At 36.7% G+C, this 26,268-nt stretch overlaps 1 protein-coding gene across 1 annotated transcript in view; it reads right to left on the reverse strand.

Annotated features, from left to right (window-relative positions):
* Positions 1 to 26,268, reverse strand: part of CUBN (cubilin) — a 218,977-nt gene that overhangs the window by 36,092 nt on the left and 156,617 nt on the right. Inside the window, exons 49-56 of the mRNA XM_058669299.1 lie at positions 22,782 to 22,953; positions 21,705 to 21,911; positions 18,323 to 18,472; positions 16,574 to 16,695; positions 15,264 to 15,489; positions 12,886 to 13,073; positions 8,911 to 9,067; positions 7,301 to 7,450 (exon numbers count right to left, since the gene is read on the reverse strand). Of these exons, the coding sequence (XP_058525282.1) occupies positions 7,301 to 7,450; positions 8,911 to 9,067; positions 12,886 to 13,073; positions 15,264 to 15,489; positions 16,574 to 16,695; positions 18,323 to 18,472; positions 21,705 to 21,911; positions 22,782 to 22,953 (1,372 nt within the window). The remainder of the gene's footprint in view (positions 1 to 7,300; positions 7,451 to 8,910; positions 9,068 to 12,885; positions 13,074 to 15,263; positions 15,490 to 16,573; positions 16,696 to 18,322; positions 18,473 to 21,704; positions 21,912 to 22,781; positions 22,954 to 26,268) is intronic.

The following is a 26,268-nucleotide window of genomic DNA, read 5'->3' on the forward strand; positions in this document are numbered from 1 at the left end:
AAACAACATAGTCAACACTCAAATGAAAATATGATCCTGCAATTGATACTGAAATTAGCTTAAGGATTTAATGATTCTGAAAACGGATCTCACTGTTCTATTTTCTAACTATAAACAAGTATATACTCCAGATTTCTCCCTTCTCCAAAGAAAATTATAAAGTAGAATAAATAAGAAATTAAAAAGCCTTCATTACAACTTGTTTAGCTATTTTTACAGGTAAATATACATTGTTCAAACAACTAGGATCATACTGAGAACAATATTTTTTGTAGCATAATTTTTTATTAACATCATGCATTTTTATTTTATTAAAGGTATTTCTGAAACATTTAGTAATGCATATATTAATTCCAACACATAGATTGCTATCCTATGATCAAATGATACTCTATTGCTCAATAATAATTCTGTGTTCTTCATGGTTTGGTGACTAAAAATGTCAAAACAAATATTCTTACACATTAGTGTAAATATTTAAGGCAGTTTCTAATTGTTTATTCCCATAACATTGTAGATGTTTGACATTCTTCTCAAATTTCACTGTCATTCCATAGAGAAATCTGGAACCCACTAGCAGTCACTCCCAATTTTGTCCTTTCTGTCTGTGCATTCCAAGTCCTAGGTAATCGCTGATCTATTTGCTATCTGCACGGATTTGTGTATGCTGGACATTTCACATAAAGAGAATCATATAATAGCTGCGTATTTGTGTCTGGCTTTTTATATCCAACAATGCTTTTGAGGTTCATCTGTATTTGAAGCATGTGTCAGTACCTCATTTATTTTGTGGATATATACTATTTGACTTTAAGGATATCCACATCATTTATTGTTATAAATTATAATTCATCAGTTCACAAGTAGTTGGTTTCTTTCTACGTTGGGGCTAGTATGAATATCTGTGCTATGAACATTCTTGTGCAAGTATTTGTAAGGGTCTATGTTTTCAGCTCTCTTGGATTTATAACCAGAAGTGCAATTTCCAGCTTGATATTAGGGTAGACATTTGACCTAATCAAATTAAAGAAACATAATTTCAAGACATATGTTTGGAATCTGGAGTAGCAATGATAGCCAGTCCATAGATAAAACAGCCAATTCTCTGAAACAGGAAAATAATCCCTGATTTGTAGCATCTGCCAATTGCCACGGAGTAATTATTCTTACCGTAACCAATTTCAAGCTATCAGCATGAGGTAACTAACTGCAGAACTGAGAACAAATGAGAAAATTGACTTCAAAGCTGGTACAAACCAGCTCTAGCATACCATTGGAAAGATGCCATATTTCTTCCCAGATTGACAGGAGCACATACCCCCCTGAGAGGACAGTCACCCAACATCTGGGAGACAGCCCAGGGTAAGCTCATACTGCAGTAGTACAGAGGAAGAATAGGAACAGTAGAATATGTGATGAGAAATAAAATGTTAGATTAATCATTCTTAAGGAACGCTCAACTTTGAGTGCTTCCAAAAGTAACAAAATTGCCTTTTATGCTTAAACAGATTGAATTACATTTTCTATTAGCTGTGTCATAAAAATTCCTGATAGTGGAACTACTTTATTATTACTATAGTCATTATTGTTGCTATTAGTGTCATCCTCAGGCACTACTGATAAATTCATTATTCCAAAACATGACATTAGATCCAATCCAGGCCAGACAAACATGTTCAAACGATAACTAGTTAGGAAAGGGGTCAACAATGCAGGAATCAAAGATCTTGAATTTGGAATACATAGCCATGTTTTCTGACACACGTAGGAGGACATGATGCATTAAGGGAGAAAGAGATTGTCATGCAAAAAAAAAAAAGGTATTAGAAAGAGAATGCATGTTCTGGGATTTTGTTCCTGGTTCCCCTTGGTCAAGGAGAGTCCAAGATTCATTTCTCAGGTACAGGGAGTGTGCTGCTGGTCCTTGTGTGGGTTTATGATGAGGCAGACCTGACCCGGAGATACAATCCTATGGTTTGGAATCAACTTCCTCTTCTCCCAGGCAGGAAGCCAGGCATCCGTCTTTGTGTTGTACTACTTGGAGCTGGAGAAGAAGAGACATGGGCAACTCTTACGGCTTTTTTCAGTGCGTTTTGCATCTCACGAGGGTGACTTGTCAAAAGTCGGCATCTTTGTAGGGAGATGATTGCTAGAGTGTTTTACTCAGCTACCATCCTGCTCTGCTTCTTCTCATTTTTAATTTGTCCTCTGAAGATATGAAATGATATGCACCTGTACTATAACCTCTGCTTTATATGTAAGCTAACTTAAAAAAAAATAAAAACAATCATGTCTTACTTGAAGCAGTGGTTTAAGTGACTGCTTGGAACACCTGCGTCTCATGCTGGAGTGCCACGTTCAAGTCCTGGCTACTCAGCTTTGTAATGTACACAGTAGGAGGCAGCAGAAATGGTTCAAGTGTTTGGCTCCACCCCACACCTGTGGCAGACCTACAATGGCGTATGGGGCTCCCAGCTTAAGCCTGATTCAATCAAAGCTGTTGCAAGTATTTGGAAAAGGAACCAGTGGATAGAAGGTCTCTTTGTGTCTGTTTGTCCCTCTGCTTTTCAAATAAAAATGGGAAAAATATTTAAAGAATATTATTGAAGGTATTCTTTTCTATCTCTGTACATAGGGAGTACCATGCCTTCCCTTTTTGGGCAAGTATCATATTGGAGTAAATGGATGTTTTTACCTGAAAATATGTATATAGTTTAATTTTTCAGTCATTTTAGAAACATTTGAATCGGTTAAGTTTCTATACAATAAGAAATCTTGAGGTACTAATTTAAGGAAATATCTATTAGGAGTTCCCTTATTTTAAAAATTCTGGAATAGGGATGTTTCTAATTCAGCATAAATCTAAGTTAAAATGTGAAAAGCTTAACTTAACCTTATCATATAAAAGCTTAACTTAACCTTATCATATAACCAGAAAAAATATAATTTTGGAAAATTAGGACAAGAAATAGAATAAAATCAGACTTATGTCTGTAATACTGCCAAACCATGCATTTTAATTGTAACTTCAGAATTTATCTTCAAGACATCAAAAGCTCCAATAGTACGTTAAAATTCAGAGTAGATAAGTAGAAGAAAAAGAGTATAACTTAGTTAAAGCAATGTTTTCAGTTATGAACAATACACAAAGATATAAAATAAAAATCACAGAATACAATAAGTTTTTGGTTTCATATTTATTCAAATAGCCCGTTTCTCATGTATTCCTCAATCATCTAACATGTTGTGAAGCTGCTGGCCAAAAAATGATATAAATAACAACACTGATAATTTGATTAGAAAATTATTGAGTGGCTGTAGGCCGTAAAGCATGTCTTATTCTTGATTATGTGTTCAAATACTTAAAAAAACCCCAGATTTAATTCTAGAGAAATAACTTACGAAATTATAACATACATATGTATATAAAGTTTATATTTGCATCTTTTAAAATTAGTTATTTATTTGAAAGACAGAGCTATATTACAAAAAATGAAGTAGATATCTTCTATCTGCTGGTTTACAAAAAGAATGACTCAGTAATGGTTTTAAAAACATTCCTATTTGACAAAAAAACAAAACTAGTTGTGGGATGCAGAGAAAGTTGAGAGGCTATTCAAACTTTTTTGTAAACGACATGAGTCAAATAGCTAAACAAATTATTTTGTCCACCTACTCATTCTCAAAGCCTGATTCTGCATAATGTAAAAGTTAAAGCATTTGGCAAATTGATTCATGAATTTTAATATCCCTGTATTCTTTCCAGTAGTTACTGATTTAAGATAAGATGTCCTTCCAAATATTTTTTGGAAGAAATAAAATATTGATGTAACATCAGAATTTGTTAAAGTTACTTAAAGTCTAAAGAAATACCAGGGATTAGCAAGAACAGTGCAAGATATGCACTTCATATGTAAGATAATGAAACTTAAACCTGTCATTAAACATCAACTAATTTACAGACCTACATATTTTTCTCAGATTCTATGATATCATATCTCTGCACTAGATCAAAGACATCAGCCTGACTCTCCAGTGAAAGTACACTTAATTACAAAAAAACACAGGCATCAAAAAATAAATATATAAAACTCCTTTGATAGTTTCAGGAGGAGTCAACTGCAGATGCAATTTATGTATACCCTAGCCCCCTCTTTTAGAATATTGCTAAATGCAGGATAATGATTTGTTTTCCCCAAGGGAGAAAACAAGTCAAGGTCTTGCTTTGAGGAGCAAGACAGATGCTGAAGTTGAGTATATGGCCAAGAGGCAGCATTCAATCAGCCATGTAAGAGCTTGTCAAGAAAAGAAGCACCATGAAATTGAACACAAGTTTACCCTAGAACACAAGCCCACATCATGGGCCAGGAGCTGCAGTCATTCTTCTATCTCCTATGAATAATTTGATAGATATTTACTGCTGAAATCTCTGAACTGTAAAACAGTCTTCCATGATCTGTTTTCCATTCTTCTGGAAAGCTTTAAAACAAGTTTGTCATTCGAAATGGCTGAAGTTCTGTGCAATGCATTGACATTGATATTTTATTTCAATTTACTAGGTTTTTAGTACAGTGCAATGTATAATTCTGATTTTCATCATGATTCCAAGAACTTTCCATTTAAAGGACTAAAGATGAAGGAAAACCCTTTGGGTGTGATTTTTAATATTATAGAGTAGGATCAAATGTTTTCAGTAAGGCGACAAGAGTCCTAGGGAGAGGTAGGTGGAATAGAGGGGACAGATATGCTGCCTGTTGCCTATCGAAGTGCATTTCCTGTGTTGTGGCATGGAGATGATGGAATCAGGTAGGAATGATTCAGTGGAAAGAGAAGCATATACTGCTACAGAACTCAGCTGGATCTAGTGCTCTGCCTGATTGAGTAAAATATGAATATAAAACACTCCTAAAGAACTATTGCATGATAGTTCTTTGCATAACAGTTCTTTAGTGTCTAAAACCATGCATTGTGAAATGTGTACACATTCTGAATTCTTTAGAAACAATTGAGAAACAGAAGAAATGACAAGTAATTAACATTTTAAAAACAAACTTTAAATGGAGGAATGTATGAAACAAAACAACAAAACTCCATCACTGCACTTCTTGATGAAGAAAAAGGACAAAAAAATTCTTAAATTTTCTCAATTTTCCTTTTGTTGGAACCTATAACACAGGATACATCAGTGACTCAAAGACAATTTAGGCCGATGTGACTACTGTGGACGGTAAGTCCCATCACTCTTGGTGCTGCAGACCGTCTATAGAGGACAATGAGCTAAAGTATATGCTCCCTGGGGGCCTCTTTGTCAACCTGCCAAATACTGTTCTACTTGCCAATGCTTATCAAGAGCTACTCTGGGATCTTAGAAAAACTGAGCTTACAACTGGCCTTTTTAAAATGAAATCTTTCTAAGCCCTCCATTATTGCCAAAGTGAGTCAATGTTATCATCCAAGTAAAGAATCAAGTCACTTGGCTTGCTGAGGTTTACTACACCTGCTAAGTCCTTTACATGCAATGGGAAACAATTAGATTGATACTTTTTTCCAGCAGCTTGAGGTGATCTCCCTGGCCACAGGTATAATGAATATGTAAAAATGCATATTTGAACTGTTCAGTATTTTTGAAAATAAAACAAGTATACTTATTTCATAATATGTGGTTCCAAAATAAGTACATACATTGATGGTCTATGGTTCATGGAACAGTTAGTATTGTAAAGGTAAAAATAACAAGAAAGGTAGGGAAACGCAGCCCCATATAAAACAACATATTTTTATAATTTCCTGAGCCTTTGGCATCTCACCATAGAGAAAGCGCCAATGTGCAGTAGAACAATTATTATGTTTACTTGAACAGCAAAACTTTCTCTAACCATTGTCAGGGTTCAGTGCATAAAATGTTGAAACAAGTGTTTCCCATTGTATTTTGCAGCCTTAGACAATCTGTTTTCTGATTGCCAGATCTATCTGTACTCAGAGTACACCAAGACAACAGTTCTAGATTGTTCATCATCACCGTAAGTCAACAATGATTCTGCTGGACTCAGAGATGCTAGTCATGGGAACAGAGTCTTAGAAACACTTCTTTTTTTCTCATTAAACTGTTACAATGGATTCCAAATTCTGTGACAGGTATTTGATCCAGTTGTTTCCATTAAAAAAATACTGATTTAAAAAAATGAATAACTTAAAACTGCCCCCATCCCCACAAATGGTCCACAAAACATTCTTCTTTCCTTCTAAAGTTTTTATGATGCATTGCTATCATTAATCAGTCTTTCACTATTACACTTATACAACCAATTGAGACAAACAGTCCTGAGACTGTTCTTCCACCACTCATGAAAACTGGAATGGCAGGTATTAGAGATAATATTCATTTGCTCATCTGAGCTTTCTAGGCAGACGCGGTGACTGCCAGCTCCAGCAGCCTTCTTGGCTGCTTCTTTGACGACACCTATGGCAACTGTCTGTCTTACATCATGGACAGCAAGTGACTCATAGGGAGACAGTCAGAGAAGCTGTCAACATGAGCTTGGCAAGAGCTATATCAACAATGGCAGCATCACCAGATTTCAGAAATTAAGGGCCATGAAAACACTTCTAACTGACAGGCCAAGGCCCTTCAACAAAGCCACGACCTTCATTGAGGGGAATGCTTAGTTTTACCACAACATAATACAAATATAAACCTCACGCTCATTTTATAAGTGAAGAGAGATATTTTTTTCTGCAGTTAATAATTCTCTAGTTTGTTGTCAGAATTCAATAAATGTCAGCGCTGGGATGATTGATGGCAAGAAGATAACTACAAAGTCAATCTGATTAATATTGCCCTTTTTGAGCTTCATCATAATTCATCTATAGCCAGAAATCACTCACTTAAAGGGTTTTAAAATGCTTAGTATTTGTAGCACTGTAAATGAAATATCATGAGGATATCAACTTACCAAAAACTCAGTCTCTTCACCTGGGTGAGGATGAATGGAAGTAGCCATCACTTCCTCTGATATTATCTAACTAGCAAAAGTATTACATAAAGGCCAATGATAATAAAGTGCAAGAATAATCTAGAACAAGCTAGAAGTGGAAGTAGAGCCAAGGCTCGAAATCCAAGCACCATGATTTATAATACAAACATGCCAAGCAACATTTTTAAACTACTATAATAAATACTAATTAATTAGCCTGATTTAGCATTTCCACAGTGTTCACATGTATGAACACACCATGTTGCATACCATTTGTAAACAATTTTGACATACCAATCAATTAATTAAAATACTCATAAACTTACCCTCCAAATGAAAAGACACAAAAGTCAAGAGGACCAGGGAGTTAAGATTGCTCTGTATGAGATAGGTGCAGTTCATGTTGTTGTCATATTGCTTTGGGTAGTTCGGAGAAATTATATAACCAGACTGGTCAGTAAAAGTACCTCCACATCCTGGGTGGGAACAAGAAAGCATCACTGGAACACTTGTTCTCACATGTAGCACCTGGTTCATCAGTGAAAGGGGCAATGACATGAATTCTTCAGATTTGGGCTTCTCCAAGGAAGAAATGGTAACTAAGAGAATGAGACTCTAAAAGCAAACATTCATGCAAAATAAGAACATTATATATTCTCTCTATATATATTCTATCTATATTATGCACACACACGTGTGTGTGTGTATACTTAGAAAATATTACAGAATCTTAGATGCTAAGCAACAGAAATTTTACCACATATATACTAAAAAATTCCTTAATATTAAGAAGTAAGAGGTAAGTTTTCCAAGACTGAATATTGTTCTTGTACATTGAAAAAAAACAATAAAATGTGAATTTCAAAAGGTGAATTTAAAACTGGGTTATTTTGGATTCAGTGTTACCATGCCATAAGAATAATACTAGTCACTTTTGTAAAACAGTCACAGTTATCAATCCCAACTCTTAATAAATTCTTATGAATTCCCAGGGTCAGAAAGCAAAAGAAATATCTCTTTACCATTAAAATGACACTTATTTTTCACATAACCGTTGATCAACTAATTCAAATCACTCCCTGAATCTATCAAGCATCAAAACACCTGTATCCTTTCACACTTAAACACATACAGTTACACATATAGCAAAGATCCTTTCACACTTAAACACATACAGTTACACATATAGCAAAGCAACTGATATCCTAACAATAGGTCTGGCATTTGTTTCACTACTTCCTTTCCACCATCTTCATTCATGTCTCTGTCATTTTTCTCTCTTTTTATTGAACCATTTCTCAAGCAGCAGCTTGCTAGTAGATGCAATTTAATCTTAATCAGCCAGTTGTCACCATCATTGCTTCCCAGATGTGAGTATTCCCTACCTTTTCACCAAACCTAATCTGTATTTAATAGTCAGAGTAGTGGACTCAGTATTAAGCTAGGCAAGGAACCCCCCCCCCCAGCCTGCCACCAAAAACAAACAAATAAACAAACAAATAAAATGATCCCATGGAAATTCTGAATTAGATGAGTCTTGGGTGAGGCTTAAGATTGTTCATGTTTTCCAAGCCCTTTTGCCATGTAATCTTAATGCAGGTGGCCAATATGCCCAATATAAGACACAGGAATTGCTGATCACTATCCAGCTGAGCTTGGGTTAAACACCTGCCCGTCACCTTCTTAGACATTGGCTGACGGCAATCATGCCTGGTATACCATTTCTCCATTGGACAATTGCTGAATTCAATTTCATTCTCACGGTGTCACTGGTTTTTAAAGAAAGGGTGTCTCCTCTGGATTAGGTTACCCACCCATGCTCCTCTGCCTTAATCTCCCTAGCTCAGGCCAGTGTGGTGCAGCCCTCTCATCATTTTCCCATGCTTGGACCACAGCCTCCCAACATCCCCTGGAATTGTTTTTTTGTGCTACTTACGGCTTAGGAATGTGGCAGAGAAGCCTGGAGCAGGTGTATCCAGAGACTGGAAGACAGCAGTGAATGCATTTCTTGGTGTGATGATGGAACCTGGAGCCACATTCCCACAGTTTGTGGCTAACAGGGTTCTGTCAGTCTCCTCAGTTCCTGCCCATACCTAGCAGGATCATAAACGTACGTTAGCTTTTGTAGTTTCCCCTGATAATACTTGAATGTGCTTAGGCTTTTTACATGATATATATATCATGTAAAAACATAACTAAATAAAACACATGTAAATATGGAACATTCTCTTTGAGAATAGCTTTCTTTTAAAATTCCATAGCATATTCCATTATGACTAGTCTAAGACATATGAATTTTGGGGGCCAAAGGCAAGTTTTTAAGCTCATTAACGTATCTGAGAGGCAGAGTTACAGAGAGAAAGGGAGAGAGAGAGACAGATAGACAGGCAGTTTTTTTATTCTCTAGTTTACTTTCCAAACGGCCAAAAGAGCTAGAGCTGGTCTGGTCTGAAGAAATTCAAAGATTTTTTTAAAACTTGGTGACTCTGCAGCTGAGCTTGCAGGTACCGAGGAGCCGGCAGTGACGTGTGCTCCTCTAGGGCTCAGCACAGGTCCGCGGAGGATGACAAGTTGTGGGCCACAGCTGGAGGTGCACAATGTTAATTATGGAACATGGAGAAAGTGAACACGAATGCCAATGACATGTGCAATTAATATGAACTATCTTAGAACACTTCGTGCAAGTGTTGAAATTTAAGAATTTAAAAGAAGAGATGATACTCTGTCATTAGGTGCTATTCACCAAACAGTGGACTGGCAATTCCTGAGTAATCCTGGGTTGTCATTTCGTAGCTCTGGCTGCACTGTAGGGATTAATTTGTACAATGTTATGCAAAAATAATAATGTTGAGTCACTCAAGGAAAATACCCAAATTAGGTAATGAATATGAATAAATTAGAAATAAAAGACCACTAAACAAATTAACTAATTTAGATTCTCGTAATTTGCTGGATCTCAACAAGGAACAGTTTTGCCTTCTTCAAGGGAAAAATCTGGTGGCATTTTTTTGAGGACACATTGGGAGAGTGGGTAACATCTAGCACAGATGAGCCAGGGATGTTGCTAAATATTCTATAAGGCATAGAATAGCCTCTACTATCATCCACACATGTCAGATTTATCATTCTTACTTCACCATTGAGTCTTTTATACACATCAAATTATACAAACTTACTCATCCAAAACATATCTCTCTTAAGAATATTTATGAAATAATAAAGCACCAAGCCATTAAAAACATTTCAACTGGGAAGTCAGCCCTTAGGAAGAGATACCAAACAGCAGTGGTTCACAACATTAATGTAATACTTCTCAACTCTTTAAAGGCATTTCATTTCAACTGGCTTTGAAACTTTGGGTATCAAGCTGTTAGTCATCTTACTGAAGAAAAACTATATTTCCCATTTATTTTATAGGAAATGCTTGGCACTAGAGTAACTGAGAACAAAAGCACAAATATTCTGCTAGGTGCCTAAAATCAAAGAAAACGTTAGGAAAGAATTGCATACGCACAATTTCATCTAATGGCCCCATTAAATTTTCTCCTCCTTAATTAATTATTTGGGAAAGTTGTATATTTTCTAATCAGATTTTTTTTAATTATCAGCACAATTTACTGAGAGATAGGGATTGGCAGATACTATTTTTTTAAACATTACTTAACAGAAAAAGGGAAAATATAAAAGTTTTAATGACAAACCTATGGTTCTTCAATGAAAAACTTTTATCAATTAGTGAGAAAATGATTATTAATTATTAACTGATTATTTTATTTATTATTTAATAATATTTTATGTCATTCTTATGGCACTTTAATATCCTTGGTATGTAATTCCAGTATCTGACCATCTTAGAGAAGAGACTTGTCATTTCTAATTCAAGTGTTGGTATTCTTGGTTGTTTCTGTGATAGATTCTTTTTGGAAAAAAATGGATATTTTATGTATTATGTTAGGAGTCTCTGAGTGGATCTGGTTTCAAATTTTATTTTAGTAGAAAGTAACTGTTTACATTAAGCATGTGGTCTTTCATATTTTGTGGGCTATAGTTACAACTGGTTTGAATGATGCTCTTGAGGCTCCCACTAGTACTGGCTGGTGCTACCAGAAGAGATGGAGTGCACATCACCTGTTGGTCCCTTGTGTATCTCTAAGTTGAAGGCAACAGACCTATGAGGAATTTCCATTCAGTAGCACCTGGTTGCCCCACCGTGTCTGGGTGGGGAAAGAGCATGTTTGGCTTGTGCACACAAAGATGCTTTTCAGATGGTGCCATCTCTGTGGTTCTACCATCTTTGCCCGTGCTGTATACCCACGGCAGAGTCTGTAAGTTAGTTAAGTGAGTCCCATCACAGTGGGGACAAACAGAATTTCTAGAGTGGCAAAGACTTTTCAACTATGTGCCTTTTTTTTTTTTTTTTTTTTTGAGGGCATGGCTGCTTGAATGTTCCTGGGCAGATAATGAGAATCTCAGGCTCACAGGCACAGAACTTTCCATACCAGCCTGGAGTTGGGTCGTTTTACTGCCATCTGTCCATCCACACAGCATTTCCTGGTAGAAAGAAGAGCCATGGGCGCAGCAGAAAGAATGCTCCCTTGAGCCACTTATGTTTGGGCAGACGCCCATGCGATTCTGCTTGCCCCAGCTGTTGGTATTGCCTGAGCTGTCAGAGACTCTCATTTATGCAGAGGAGGAATGAGTCTATGACATTTTTCATATTCCATTTTACAACTAGAGAACTAGAAAGATTTTTTGACACTTGATATTGATTAATTTCATGAGAAGACAGTGCATTTATTCTTGGAAAAAGCAATTAGCAATAGTATATATTAAATATGCCTTGTAATGTACATATTTTATGTAAGTATTGGACTTTTTAAGATAGTAAACACATAACAATGAGATAAAATGTAATTGGAGAGATGATATGAAGTAATAATATAATTGATAACAGAATCTACTTATACTCACTAGAGATTTTTAAATTCCAAGCACTGAATATTATTTATGTTATTGTATCATCTCTAATGCCTAAATGACTACTACACCATGAGTCATTATCTTACTTTTATAGTTTAATAGCTTGAAGTTCAAACATCTGAAGAATGATAAAAGAAGGTGCCAAGTATGAAATATATGAATGGAGTATAGGTTAATGTGTTCTTAAGGTCAATGTCCTTTTCACTAAAAGACGCGGATTCTTAGAGACACAATCTATAAAGTGTAAATCAGCATAGGTAAAATTAAAATATAATAGTCAAAAACCAATTGAAAGTGGTAAGTCGGTGCCATAGGAGCAATGGTTGCACTTTTAGTAATTGCTAATCAATAGTTTCCACCTTTTGAGGAAAGCATTCTTATTGACTGCCCACTGTCATCATTTTTACATGGGTCTTTTGTGTTTTTTCAGCTTAAGGGTTTTTAAAATCCAAGAAGAAATTTGGCATTGTCTACTTCTTCAAGCTTCTGTAATTTTTATGATACACATCTAACTTTTCCTGTGATGGTGCTTTACATTATAAAGAACACTTATCCTTTAGGATCCATTAGGACATAAAATAGAGAGAAAAGCAAGCAAATTGGTCTTCCTTATTCAATTTCCACAGAATAGAAGAATTATAAAATTAAAGAAAATCATGAAAATTAAAGAAGGCTAGAGAACAATCGCTTTAACAGGTTTACTTGGTCTAGGAATTAGCAAACAAACAAAAATCACACGATAATGCATGTGTTTTGGTTTAAGTTTTAACTATCGGTTCAGGTTTCTTACTTTTGTCTTTTTAATCTAAGAAATCCAACTAACAAATCTGTCCTTTTCTTACTTTGACAAAGGACTTCACGTCATTTGTAGCTTAAACATTTAGATTCACAAAACCAGTTTGGCTCCAATTAAATAAACAAGTGCACTGACCTTCACAAAGCTGTTCTGACACTGTCCATCACCACTGGGGATTCGGAAGTTGCTGTCAAAACCAATCTCAAAGTATTTACTTTCATGAGTAATGACTGTCCAAGAACATCTGCTATTTTCAGGAAAATTCTGAGGCCAGTGTGGAGATTTTATTATACCATTTTCTGAATGAATTATTCCACCACAACCTAGAAAATCATCATGGAAAAGGTCATCAATATGTAGGAAAACAACAATTTTGGAAATTCAAGACTTCAAGAGAAATATGATTTCTACATGTGAGATCCCAGTGCTGTCTTAATTTTAAGGCAGGTCCACAGTGTGAGCTCTCAATAAATGTAAAGTACATTAACACTAGAGGAAACCAGCTGCTACTATTTTGTTACACCTGTACTGAATTCAAGTAAGATTGCCAAGCCTCTGTCGTTGAACAACAGCAATACTTTTTTACTCTCCTTGAAACAGTAAAATGTTACCAAGTCTTGCAATGCAAAGTTATGCATTTTGTTATTATCAATAAATAAGAGTACAATTCTATACTCATTAGTTTAACCTGTGAGACTAGACAAGTTATTTTGAGAAAAGTTCTTCTTTTAAACAACCTAGCTCGTTTATCCTGAAACTGGTAGATGGTATAAAACACGGAGATTTCAAGGGAGATAAACCTATGAAGATATTCTTACTTTTAAAATATTACTTAGGAAAATTATTTTAAAAATATAATTCAAAACAAAATGAAGTTAAATTAAGAAGATTTTCGGTCTCTCACTTCTAATTTTTTGGAAACTTTAAGATTTCCATCTATCTTCAAAAACAGTTTATGTTTTAATGATAGCAAGTGTAAGTCATTAATAATGCTGACTCTACTAGAAAGAATTATTCTGTGTGATATTTATGATGTACTGAAATCTTGACTCAAATATCTAATATATACTACAACCTTTGTTCTAAATGGCAGATCTCATCTTCTCATCTTTCTTCTCCAAACATCAGTTACTTCCCATTGCGACCCCAAGCCCAAAATATTTTGAATTGCTTGTGATTTCAGTATATATTTCTTTTTTGTCTTTTGTTATTTTCCATCACATAGTTTGTAGATACAGGGATTCCTCTCCCCTTTTCCTCCTTTCCTTCCCATTTTCCTCTCCCACCATTTTTCCCATACTATCATGGTAGTACATACAGTCCTGTGGTAGCAGTTACAAGCTTAACATCCTGCTATTTAAATTTAACATGGCATTATAGGTATAAGCAAAGCTAGAAAATCTAGTGTCACATTGTCAAGGCATATTCCTGCTTTTATTTGGAATTAGAGATGCCTACTGCAACATATCCTCACTTCTTGGTATGCTAGTCTCCTTTGTATAGTTAATTTGTTTTGTGTTCTGCATGAAAGTTATCTTAAATCAGAAAGAATGCATACATCTCTTACTGAGATTTCCTGGTTGTGGCATTCCCTTTGTCTACACAGGTTACTTTGTGAAATGTTAACATAAAAATGTCTTGGCCCATATATGGCTTTATTTAAACTCTGATGACCAGCTGTCAGCTAAAACCCATGCAAATTATCAACCCATTTATCCTCTGTTTCTGTGTGTGCAAAATCGAGAAGATATATATTGCTATTGTTATGCCACCAGCATTACTTCATGGCATGATATGTATAAATATTCAGGGCTAAATCCAATATGAAGTAGGTACAACATGTAAGAGAAGGAATAATGAAGCTTATGTTCATTCAAACATGTACAGACTGTTTTTCCTTATTACTTCTCACTTAAACTGCATGTAGTCTAGTGCTATAGGATAGTAGATAAAGCCGCTGCCTACAGCACTGGCACATCTGAGTGTTGGTCAGTGTCTCAGTTTCTTCACTTATGATCCAGCCCCTGTCAATGGCCTAGGAAAGCGGCAGAGGATGGCCCAAGTGCTTGGGTCCCTGTACCCATGTGGGAGACCCAGAAGAAGTTTCCAGTTTCTGGCTCTGGACTGGCTCAGCTCTGGCCATGTGGCCAAATGATGAGTGAACTAGTGGAAGAAAGATCTCTCTCCTTCTCTGTAACTCTCATTTTCATGTAAATAAATAAATTTCTTCACTAAAACAAAATTTTAAAACTCTGTATGTAACAAGTACTCACATTGTATTAGGTATGATAAGTAATATTGAGATAATTTCAAGTGTATGAAAAGAAATATGTAGGCTATATGAAAATATTATACCTTTTTACATAAGGGAGTTGAATATGCACATACTTTGCTATCTGTAAAAGTCTTGGAACCAATGTCCTTTCAGATTCCAATAGATGATGGTACTTTAAAACAGGTTATAGGTGAAACATACATAAAAATTTAAAAGGCAATATAGAGGTTTCTTTTACCTAATGTGTGTGTGTTCCATGCAGCATAAAATCCACCATGTTGCACTGACTGGTCTGAATTAAAAATCACCACCAATTGATTGGAACCAGACTGTATTGTCCCAGGGCTTAAATTTCCACAATATTGTCCTATTATGGGTGATCCAGGGGAGCCACCATTCCTGACAGTTACAGAATCCCAAGCACAAGTTACATGATTTTCAATTTCAAAGTCAGTAAATGTCAGCTGAGGAAGGAAAAAGAAAGAATGAGGCATATAATGAGTAGTAAGTGAGCATATCAACCTTTGGGCAGATGTAAGACCCTTACATATCTTTTTACTTCAGTTTAATTCATACAATTTCATTTTTTAAATTAACTTTCTCCTCCTCTCCCCCTTTTTATTGTTGAAGTTTCTCTTGAATAATATTGAGAGGAAGTATTTCTCCTGGAAGTGGAGTCATCAGGGGAACCCATCTAGTCGCCTAGGCTAACACAGCAACTCATAGCAAGGACAGGAGCATGTCCCTCTCCTGGACGGGAGATGATTTTCTGTGCCTGGTCTCTTCTAATCTTGAAAAACAGCTTCATTCATTATAAACTACAGATAGCAGTGGTGTTACCTTGGGCAATGTGTGAATGGCCTGGTTAAATTCCTAATCTTACCCTCATACGTTGCTCTTTGAGAACAAAATAGCTGTGATCCCAAGCTTCTCAGACTAATCACATAGAATCACCTAGACCCAACACAGCTGCCTGAGAGACCACTGGAAGGCTTCATTTCTGACTGTGCTAGATGACTTATCCAACAGCACCACAGCATGCTGACATTCATCATGAAAATGGCTCAAAGACTTCACAAAAGGAATTTTAAAAAGCTCTATATGCAGATTCAGAGAAATCGTGACATATGCCAAGGAAAAACCATAAGCATTTCTCCTACCCATTAGCATGTTCCACCCCCTCATTCTTTGTGCCTTATACTGAAACAACAGCCAACAGTAGGCTGTAAAACAGATCTGAGAGCTAGGTAGGTTCCCAATTATAAATATTTGGCCAAAAATAAATGCTTATTCTCTTTTTGGTAATGTTATGGGCTTTATAACACAGAATGGAAGACCCTGACCTGTGATCCCGCTGCATAATGGACGGAGCTGGGGAAGGTGTGCAGCATTATGCTGATAACAGCGTCTGTACTGTAATAAGAGAATTGTACAGAGAAATAATAATCACATTGCAGGATCAAAGGCCACTGTAATTCCTTGCTTACTAAATAAGACCTCTATTTCCATGCTAGTCTCAGAAGTACTACACTCAGCATCAGCACTCACATTGATGGTGTGCCCTTGGGGGCTCTCCAACAACCAAGCACAATGAGAGGAGACGCCATAATCCTGTGGATAGTTGGGACTGGTGATCACTCCTCTCTCGCCTGTCTGTATTCCACCACAATCTGAAATCAGATTTATATCCCTTAAGTAAGAGAAGGAGAACATTCTGGGCAAAGCCAAAGTAGTACGCAGAGCCATCATACTTTATGATAAATACACAATCACTGAACTGATGAACAAGCAAAATGAAGTTGGGCAGAATGAAAACAATCCAAGTCCCATATTTTGCTAACAGAATCACATAGTGAAGACAGGCTTCCGTTGCGAAGGAAATGGAAAATTTGTGTCATAAGTGGAGGACAATCAGGTGCAGTTGTAACTGAGACAGTAGGGACAAAGTAAGAAACATTGTCTTTTCTGAAAAAAACTAGGTCAATGAATAAGTGTAATCTTGAATAATATGATCAGCCTTGTAATTAAATAATCAGTCATTTGATAATAAGCAGATACATCTTAGGATAGAAAGCTGAAAAACTTATGCCTGAATAAAGTACAATATACCCTGTGTCCTGAAACCTAACTCTCTTCATTCTATTTGATAAAACTGGTAAGATGGTTGATACAGTGAAAATCATCACCCCCTTTCCTTCAGCCAACTAATTGGCTGTACCACTACGGAATGACAGATAAAATTGTAACCAAGTCATATGCACAAATTTAACAGCAAAAAGGGGACTCTCCTAAACTCTTAATCAATAGTTTACTCTATTTCAGAGGGTAATCTCAATAGAGAAGTGCAGAGCAGTCTGAGAGGGTAAGCAGCCAAGCTCTGTGTGCTAGGATTGGCTTTTGAAATTTTAGTGACCAGGCAGGAAGAGAAGATACACCCTTCAATTTCCACAAAAGCAAAGGTTGCAATAGTGATTTTCTTATAAAGTTGGGAATCTAAAAGGGCTGTGATGTTAGTGAAAAAGGACTAGAAAAACTCCCATCCACTACCAAGGGAAGTAGCAAGGAACAGCACTGCATATCTTGGGCCAAATGTTCAGGCACAAACCCTGAGTGACACAGCTGCAAATCCAACATAACACAGTGGCAAAAGATATAAAACAATATGAATCAGACATATGTCATGACTAACTAGGATTTATTCTGAAAATTTAAGGATGAACTCCCAAAAGAAAAAATATTTCCATATAACATACTTTTATATTTCCATATAGTCTGCATGCTAGCATATGAAAGGAAGGAAAGCAGGATCATCTTGATGCAGAAAAACAGGATGAAATCGTGACATCCATTCACATTAGGTTATTTTTTTACACTAAGAAATGAAGAGACTTTAATTTGATAAAGGATGTTTATTCAAAACTTAAGGGCAATCAAACAATTAAATTTTATAGGCATTTGTTGGTTTATTTAACTTGATGGTGACCCCAAGCAGTGAAGTAAAATAAGAAAAAGAAATGAAATACTGGAACTGAAGGAAGAAGAGCTATCATTTGCAGAAGACAGAAAAAGACAAAGAAAACCAGAGATGAAATGCTAGCAGCATAAAATTGTGTACAAATTATAAATTCTGAGACATCATAAACAAATTCAAATCTAATTTATAAAATCTCATTGGTAACAGCAACAAACTTAATAGCTTCCTAGGAATAAGTCTAAGAAAAAATACATGAAATCCTTACAAGAAATTGAGAAAGTGTTATATATTATTTTAATGGAGGTCTTAACTATGAATCTTACCTGTAAAGAAATACTCTGCATGGAATCCAATCCGTTCTACATGCTCATTGGTGACAAAGTGTACCCAGACCTGAGGGTAAGGTATAACCAATGGGATGGCAGGTTTTGTAGGGCCACAGAATTTCCCTATAAGAGGCCCATCAGCATCACCTGTACAAAATAATACAAGCATCACTGTTTATATAGCTATTAAGAAGCATATTTAATTCGGCAGAAACAAATAATTAAGAAATTAAAGTTATTCATAAATACAGATATACATATATATTCTGATAATATATAGAGCAGATATTACATGAGTTTTTTTTTCTATCTTTATCAACACAAAAGATAGAGTTCCTGTGATAGGGCAAAACAAAAACCAAAACGAAATGTTATTTTGGATGCACTTCTTGCTACTGTAGTGTCATTCTGATGCAATTCGTATTTTCATAATTATTTCAACATGTCTGAACAAATACAATTTTCCAAGAAAATTTGAAATTTCGTAGGGACTAAAAAAATAAAATACCATTAGCAATAAAATATATTCTTAAAATAAAAGTGATAATTGCCCCCAAAATTGAATTTCTTAACTGTATTCAACCGTCTGAAGTACAAGGAATATTTAGTACTCAGGTCAAGAACTGTCAGATTTGAGCATTTTTTATGAAGATTTTTTTGAACAGAAAAGTGATTAACGTTTATAGGGTATCTACAGAATTTACACTTCACTGCTATTCTTTTGTCAGATCAACATCACTATCCTTGTAAGTCACTGAAATATACAGCTTTCCACTGTCTCTAAATCTGACAGAAGGAAGGGAAAGCATACCTCACTCACTGGAATGTAATAAAGAACTGTGTGCTGGATTTATGCTATAATTCCATAGGCTCTGGGATTTTGCCTCACTCCTCCCCAAATTCCCTCCTCCTGCATTGATTTCAATAGTATAATTCTTCATAAGCAGCCATAGGTCCATCACTCTGCTATTTAAGTATGGACAATAGCAGAGTTCAGCATCCTATTATCAAGATACATTTAATAGTTTCACTGGAAGTCCATCTTTGATTTGGAAGTAGAGATGCATACTGCAATGTATCTTCCCATCTGGATAAGACAGTCTCTAATACACAGTTACTATGCATCCCCTTACATGAAAAGTCATAAAGTAAAATCAACAACAAGAAAAATAGAAAATTTACAACAACCTGAAGTTAAATAACATGCTACTGACCAATGTGTTACTGAAGAAATGAAAATCAAAAACCTTCTCGAAGAAAACAATGCTACTGTATCACCCATATGTCACTGAAGAAATCAATAAGAAAAAAAGACTTTTTGAGGAAATGAAAATAAAAACAAAAATGTCAAAATCCATGATATGTAACAAAAGCAGCACTGAAAAGGACATTCATAACATCAAGAGCTTATAAAACTCAAAATATCTCAAATAAATGACATAATAATGCATATTAAGGATATACTAATAAAGAAAAATGAAGAGGAAGCAAGCAATGACAAAAACCACAGCAAAAATAATTAGAATTAAAACTAAAAAAATACAAACTGCAACAAGAAAGAAATACTTTAAGAAGATGAACTAAACAAATAAAAACTTTTAATCAGACTAGCAAACAAAAACCCGAGAAACCAAGCAAAATTAGAGATGAAAAAGAAAATATCTTAATACCTAGTAACCTGATCTTTTCTTGCTAAATGGATCCTTTGAACATTATGTGATAATCTTCTTCATCTCTTAAATATTTTGTATGTGAAGTCTATATTATCTGGCATAACAGTGGCTACACCAGCTCCACTTTTTCCCCATTATCCTGGAATATCTTGATCCATCTTTTCACTTTCCACCTATCTTTGTTGGTGAGATGTGTCTCCTGTAGGCTTTGATCCAGTCCACTAGTCTATGATGTCTGATTGATCAATTTAATCCATTTACATTCTTGGTTAACATTGATAGGCAGTTCTTTTGTCCTGCTACTTTAGCAATGTTTCTTCATTTTTAATTTAATTTTGCTTTGTGGTTTTATTGGGACATCCTCTATTTTTGCCTTTGGTTTTAGTAGGTGATATTCCTTTTCTCTGTCAAGAGAGCAACTTTAAGTATCATTTGTAGGGCATATCTGCACTTGATCTAGCCAAAAGGTTGAGAAGCGATGTAGGGTATATCTGGAAGAGGTGAACTCTTTGAGGTTTTCATTACTGGGCAAGTTATTCTGGGCTGACAAGTTTTTCCTTTTAGAGTCTGGAATATTTTTTTTTTTAAAGATTCATTATTATTGGAAAGCCGGATATTCAGAGAGGAGGAGAGACAGAGAGGAAGATCTTCCATCCGATGTTTCACTCCCCAAGTGAGCCGCAACGGGCCGGTGCTGCGCCAATCCGAAGCCGGGAACCAGGTCTCCCACGCGGGTGCAGGGTCCCAAGGCTTTGGGCCGTCCTCGACTGCTTTCCCAGGCCACAAGCAGGGAGCTGGATGGGAAGTGGAGCTGCCGGGATTAGAACCGGCGCCCATATGGGATCCCGGGGTGTTCAAGGCGAGGACTTTAGCCGCTAGGCCACACCGCCGGGCCCCTTAAGATTTATTTTAAAAAATTTTATTAGAAAGTCAGATATACAGAGAGGAGGACAGAGAGGAAGATCATCTCTGGTTTACTCCCTAAGCGGCTCTCAGTGGCCAGAGCTATGCCGACCCAAAGTCAGGAACTTGGAGCCTCTTCTGGGTCTCCCATGCAGGTGCAGGGTCCCAAAGCCTTGGGCTGTCCTTGACTGCCTTCCCAGGCCACAAGCAGGGAGCTTGATGGGAAGTGGGGCTGCTGGGATTAGAACTGGTGCTCATATGGGATCCTGACAAATGCAAGGCAAGGATTTTAGCTGCTAGGCTACTGTGCCAGGCCCAACAAGTTTTAAAAATTCTTTGTTCCCCATTTTCTCAATGTATTTCTTAGTTAACTCTGAAATTGGCAAAGCTTTTGCTCCTTTGTGGGGAAGGCATCAGTAATATTCATTGTGCCTCTGTCTCCTCTTTTGCTCTAGGCCATTTTACTTCTTGTTAGGAGATTCTCCTTAGGGTAGGTTTCTAAGCTGTGCTGCCCACTGGTCTACAGGTCGATTTTACTGAATGCCAGAAGCTCTTCTCTTCTGGCCAAGTCTCACACACTAGAGATGCAATACATTAAGGCTGAGGGTTTGGTGTAAACCCTAATCTGTCCTCCTCAGGGTTCATATTACAGGTGCTCCTCAGCTGGGCTCATACAGAATTATGGTATTGCTAGAACAAAGTTCTTTTGGAGCTGAATGGCCTCTTAACTGCCTTTATTATTTTTGGTGTCCAGGTACAAAAATACAGATAAATGGGAGAACATGTTACTTCATCGAACTTACCCACTCGAAATTCAAGGACATCATATTGACAGTCTTGGTGACTTTCTAGGGAAAAATACTTGAAGTTAACATAGATGGATGAATTTCCCTGATTTGGATTGGTGAGAGTCCATTCGCAATTGAGGTTTCTTGAGTAATTACTGACTCTATCAAATCCAGGAGAAGTAAAATTTCCTTCAGGAGCATTTGTGAGAGGCCCACCACACACTAAGGAAACAAGACAACAGAGAGTGTTATGAAGATTGACAGTGTCACTAACAATACCATCAAGGAGTCAATTAAATGGTGACTAAAATCGCAGCAGCAACATCACCACATAGATTTTCTGCCTGTAGGCAGTTGTGTTGTAAATAAAAGATACACAGACTATGGAAGAAATTCACACAGGAGTGATGTGCAAAACAAAGAGTTCTTCACTTTCTCCACTGCAACAGGTGAGATGCCTACCTGAAAGTTAGGCTCTGTATCACATCTTGAAATCTAGGCTGAAGACGACGTTTTCTTTAAAACATTCATGTTCCCTCCTCCTAAATTTACAAAGCCATAGATAACAGCACCAATTCAGGAAGTATCATATGTAGAATCCACAATTTGATTAATTTTGGCATAGTCTGTATTAAATACAACTACTCCATTGGATATACGTATATAAATAGAGGCTAAAGAAACAAAATCTGCTTGTTTGCAGTCAAATGCTCTCTGAAAGTAAGTTACTGTGCAAAAGGCAGACAGACTCTTTTGGCACAGAGGGATTGGATTGGATTGACTAAGGGTTTCAGAACTGGCAACTAGGTCCAATTGCAGTGCAAAACTGCTTCAGCTGGAAGCTTGTCTGGCAGCATTTTTAAACCAGTTTTAAATTCATAATAACACTTATCTTTCTAGGCCCTAAATCTTTCTTCTATCTGGCATAGGCTATCTCTCAGCCTAGGCATGTTGGTTTTTAGTTGAAGCACCTAGGTGGATTTGCTAAGGAAAGGCCAGAAAGCTCGGCTGTTGTTTGCAGCAGCTGTGGAGGTCGGCAGTGCTTTGACTAAAATGAGATGCATTTAAGTCCTCCCTCCTCCCCCGCAATACCTGCATCTTCACTGGATGTGTAGAAAGCCATAAACCCTCCATATGGCCTGGATCCATCCATGAAATAGACGACTTTCATTGTGTTTCCTGAAGACTGGATCTCATTGCTTGCATTCACGTTACTGCACAACCTCTCCAGTTGGGGAGAGTTACTTCTCAGGCCATTGAACACCTGTGGGAAACATAGTGTAGCTTTTGGCTATGCAGTCCAACTTACTGAACATTTTCTGGCAGGTGATATTCCCAGCCCAAACCTGTTTCTTCTAAGGGAACTCTGCACTTAAGTACTTAATTCTACAGGCCCCTAGAGAACATGTTGTGGCACTGCAGCAGGTAACACTGCTGCTTGGGCCACCTGCTTCCCCTATCAGAGTACAAATACCCAGCTGCTCAGGTTCTAACTGAGCTTCCTGCTGATGCATCTAAGATTCAGTAAATGTTATCTCAAGTACTTGGGCCTCTGACTTCCTCATGGGAGAACCAGAAGCAGTTTTAGGTTAATGGTTTTATCCTTGCCTAACCCTGACTGTTAAGGACATTTGGGAAGTAAACTTGCAGACAGAAAATCTCTCTCTCTCATGTTCTATCTCTCTCTCTCTCTCTCCTCCCTTCTCCCTCTTTCTGCCTTTGAAGTAGATGAAAATAAATAAGTATACATTAAGAAAATACAAGTGCAGGCTCCTATTTGAGTGCCACAAGCCACTATGTTACCCTGAACATACATCATTTTACTACATGAACATATTGTAATAATGTTCTCTGCCCAAGTGGTGACAGGTGGATGACTGTTGTGCACTTTGTATCTGGGACTCGTGTTCCACAGGTAAAGCAGATGTACCCCTAAGCTCACATCACAGTGGGCAGAATTCACTGACAGCCAAGCTTTTCTTCTTTTTTTATTTTTTAAAAATTGCATCAAGCTCTTTGCTAATTGGAAAGAAGGCTTAAATGTTAGCCTCTGGCAGTTTGAAAAATGCAGTAACTCAAATCTTTTAAAATATCTTGTAATTTAAAAAAATCCATATCAACATGAATGGAAGAAATAATTCTTTTCTAATTACTTATGGATCCAATGCTTCAATTTTCTTATTTGAATTTTTAAAAATGAGTATTGACTCTCCAAAAACATTAAACTATAACTCTAGGTAGCCATAGTTATTATAATTGGCAAAATATTATTAAGTACTGCAAAAAAAAAAAACCAGTGAATGATTTCACATGCCTACTTTTTACAATATAAACAATACCCAGGAGAAATGACTACATAATAAGCAATTGGTTGAGTGATTGATAGACCCATTTGCAAAAGGGCTTTAAATGGCTTACAGTCAGAAAAAAAAAATTCTTGGAACAGAAGGAGAATTTCTCTATAACAAAAACCATAAGTGTTTTATTTCATATAATTGACCATTACACTTAGCTCTTTGAGGGTGTCTGGTTTAAAGTACCTTCTGAGTCATAGGACCAGACAAGATTTCCTATCATTTACTAAACAAAGTGGCAGGGTCTCCTAATCACCCACTCAGGTTATCTTATCCAATCAGCACAATGCCCCTCAAGCATTTAATGGTATATCTGTTTTCCAGATGGAACACTAGATTTCATAAAGATTATATAATTTGCTAAAGTACAAAGAATGAGCCTTAGCAGCAGTAAGATTTAAACCATCCCTCTGATTCAAAAACATGAGGCAGTGCATGAAGGCACAAAAGATGAAAATGTTTCAGAAACACTGAAGATATGACTGAACAACATTTGCCAGAAACAAGGCTAATGGGACATAACAGAAAATGACTGATAGCCTTCATTCATGCTGGTTTATCTGTCCTGGGCCTGGAATCATGACTAAGAACTGCTCAGTCATCCACTTATCACATGCTTTTAGAAGCAACCAGACTGTCTCAAATTCCTTGTTTGTGGAAACTCTGGCTCCCAGAAGGCAAATGGGTAGGGAATGGGCAGCCCACTCAGGACGGGCTCTGTGATTTCATGCTGTGTGAACAAACTCCCACACAGGTTTCACTGTAGAACACTCTGGGCAGCCTTTCATTTTCTCCGCATGTTCACAGATTCAGATAGTTAGCTAGGACTAGAGGCAATTTTTGCTTAGTCCAGTTGGACAAGGTTTTAGGCTAGCATCAATGCATTTAAAGCTGCCCCATTCCATCTGCAGGTTTCCCCTGGCAAACTCTCAAGTAAGTGAAAGGTGGAGAACAGAGAAATCTTTCCATACTGTTGTCTGGAGGAGGAAAGGAAACAAACATTGAGTATAAAAATCTATTTTGGAGGAAAGAAATATGGACATCATACTAAAGACTCAGAAAACAGAAACTGTTTTCTTTTTTAAAAGATTATTTATTTGAAAGAGTTACAGAATGGGAGAAGAGGAAGAGAAGAAGGGAGGGAGGGATTGAGGGAGAGAAAAAGGGAGAGAGAGAGAAATCTCAACTGTTCATTCATTTCCTAAATGGCTGCAATGACTGGAGCTTCTTCTGGGTCCCCATATGGGTGGAGCGGTCTAAGCACTTTGGCCACCTTCTACTGCTTTCCCAGGCACATTAGCAGAAAGCTGGGTCAGAAGTGGATCTGATGGGTACCAAACACAATGTTGGCACCAAAGATGATGACTTAATTCTCAGTCCCAAGAAATTATTTTTGCAATCAATTCTTTGTTGGAGTTCTAACCACCCTGACAGAAGAGACCTGCAAAATTTCGCATTTGTAGGTTTGCCTCCTTTGAGACTCAAGTCCTCCCATGGAATCCACAAATTGACAGCCCTAGTTATGCAATCAGCTGTCAAGGATTTCTACCTTCAATGGGAATGAACAGCTAAGGATCAAAACACACTTGGGAAATGTTTAATATGAAAAGCAGAGACTGAGTAAAAAGATGGAGACTAGAAACATCAGCAACTTCAAAACTGTGATGAACATATTCTTATGTATATAAATATGCTGAATGTACACTGTTTGGAAATATAGGTAAGCATATGCTTATATATGTGTGTATATATATATACATGTATGTTTATAACCTATTGAAAGAATGAAAGCAAAATGAGGATCATCTAGATGTACAGGTTCTCAAAATATTTATTCCCCTCATAACCATTAAACTCAGAAACTATGAGGGTGAATGTTGCATCAAAATTAAGGATTTAACAAAGAAAGAAAATGCTTGGTATTGCAATACCAGGTAGCCATCGCAAGAGAAGAATGAGGAGACTTGCCAATTTGATGATGAGAAAAAGTCCTGAAATGAAAGCTGATACCAGGCTTGCATCTGTCAGATGAGGGTTCAAGAAAGGCTATGGCTCAAGAAAATAAATGCAAGTGATAGGTGTATTTCATTAAATAAAGTGGAAATGTACACTTGGTTTGGAAAGGGTATGAGTAATTAGTGACCAAGGTACAGAAAACTTGGAAAATGTAAAAAGAACAAAAGCTATTACTTGGAAAATAAAAGCAGATGTTACAGTGTATTACT

This window comes from Ochotona princeps, chromosome 10 (genome assembly GCF_030435755.1).
Source record: "Ochotona princeps isolate mOchPri1 chromosome 10, mOchPri1.hap1, whole genome shotgun sequence".
Lineage (NCBI taxonomy): Eukaryota > Metazoa > Chordata > Mammalia > Lagomorpha > Ochotonidae > Ochotona > Ochotona princeps.